Source organism: Morone saxatilis, unplaced genomic scaffold (genome assembly GCF_004916995.1).
Source record: "Morone saxatilis isolate NCDOM2014 unplaced genomic scaffold, NCSU_SB_2.0 Contig20, whole genome shotgun sequence".
In the NCBI taxonomy this organism is placed as follows: Eukaryota; Metazoa; Chordata; class Actinopteri; family Moronidae; genus Morone; species Morone saxatilis.
In genome coordinates this window covers 1,298,677-1,300,066 of record NW_023339763.1, presented here as the reverse complement: position 1 = coordinate 1,300,066, position 1,390 = coordinate 1,298,677, and the positions used below count along the sequence as shown (strand labels likewise).

General features: G+C 39.6%; 1 protein-coding gene across 1 annotated transcript in view; it reads left to right on the top strand.

The window, feature by feature from the left end:
• The first annotated feature begins 312 nt into the window (after positions 1–312).
• The window catches only part of trim37 (tripartite motif containing 37), a 16,611-nt gene continuing 15,533 nt past the window's right edge, over positions 313–1,390 (top strand). The window contains exons 1-2 of the mRNA XM_035666773.1: positions 313–397; positions 669–791. Of these exons, the coding sequence (XP_035522666.1) occupies positions 395–397; positions 669–791 (126 nt within the window). The 5' untranslated portion in view covers positions 313–394. The remainder of the gene's footprint in view (positions 398–668; positions 792–1,390) is intronic.

The following is a 1,390-nucleotide window of genomic DNA, read 5'->3' as shown; positions in this document are numbered from 1 at the left end:
GACTACCGTTTATAAATATAGGAAACTAAACTAAACTAAACTGCAACAGCTCTTGTCCCCATTTTGGGTTTCTCATTTTAAAACTAAAATCTGTTCGCTGCGGAGAACACTGACCCTCTTCCTCCTGCGTCTCCTTCTCCGTATTCATTCTTGTCATCCTCTGTCTCCTGCATTTATAAACTCTGTGAGTTTCCGTAAACTTTGTAGAATCACTGAAGTAAAACAGGCCAACAGTCTGAGGGATGACGAGTTTAAAGGAAGTTTCCATTAAAGCTCTCTCTGCGCTGTCGTTGTGTCGTTCCTTTGCAGATGTGAGAACCACCACGAGAAGCTGAGTGTTTTCTGTTGGACCTGTAAGAAATGCATCTGTCACCAGTGTGCTCTGTGGGGAGGCATGGTAACGTGTCACATCTTAGCTTTTTAGATCAGTTTGCATCTAAAGTTACAAACACACATAATAATCTCTTCCAGTTAACTGTTTTCCAAGTCTGGCTGCAACTTCTCATCGTTGCTGATTCATATCTTTCTAATTAATCTATGAATGCTTCGGTCTATAAAAGAGTAAAAAAGGTCAAGGCGATGTCTTTTAAATATTAAATCTTAATCACACACACGTTGGAGAAACTCGAACCAGACAGTGATTGGTGTTTTGTGTTTCTTGTGTCCAGCACGGCGGCCACACCTTCAAGCCTCTGGTGGAGATCTACGAGCAGCATGTGACCAAAGTGAAGGAGGAGGTGGCCAAGCTCCGCCGCCGCCTCATGGAGCTCATCAGCCTCGTGCAGGAAGTGGTGAGGATGTTTGTTTCTCTCACACAACAACATCTAAAACGATAGATAGCCATGATCTCTACCGGGCACATTCACTCTTCTCAGAGGATGAATCCTTTCTGTTTTTATTTAACAGGGTTCATAAAAAGTCTTTAAAAAATACTTAATTTTGCTGTTTTGTTTTAAGACTCTAGAATCTCTAAATATCTGACATGAAATGATCGTGTTGACACAAATTAGAAAGCATTAAATAATCATGATCAAAACATATAATCAGAGATAATATGAGCAGCTTTTAAACTTAGATGTGATGAATATTTTGTTTCGGTACCTTGAGAGTGCGTGAAGTTTACTCTTCTAAAGCTGTACGAATCCTGTTTTAACTGCACAAACGTTTCGTCAATTGTACATTTGAATTCTGAAATTGTCCTCAGCCCCAGTAACTATCGTATATCCCTAGTAGAGAGAGATAATACATGTGCACTTGGAAATAAAATCAGTCCAGTAAAACAGTTAATGAGACATGATTATTTTGTAGAAGAGTTCACCGGCAGTTCAGATCGTTCAGGTCTCTCCTAAAGCTTAGAAAAATACTGAGTGGTTGTTAATAGTGACTATGG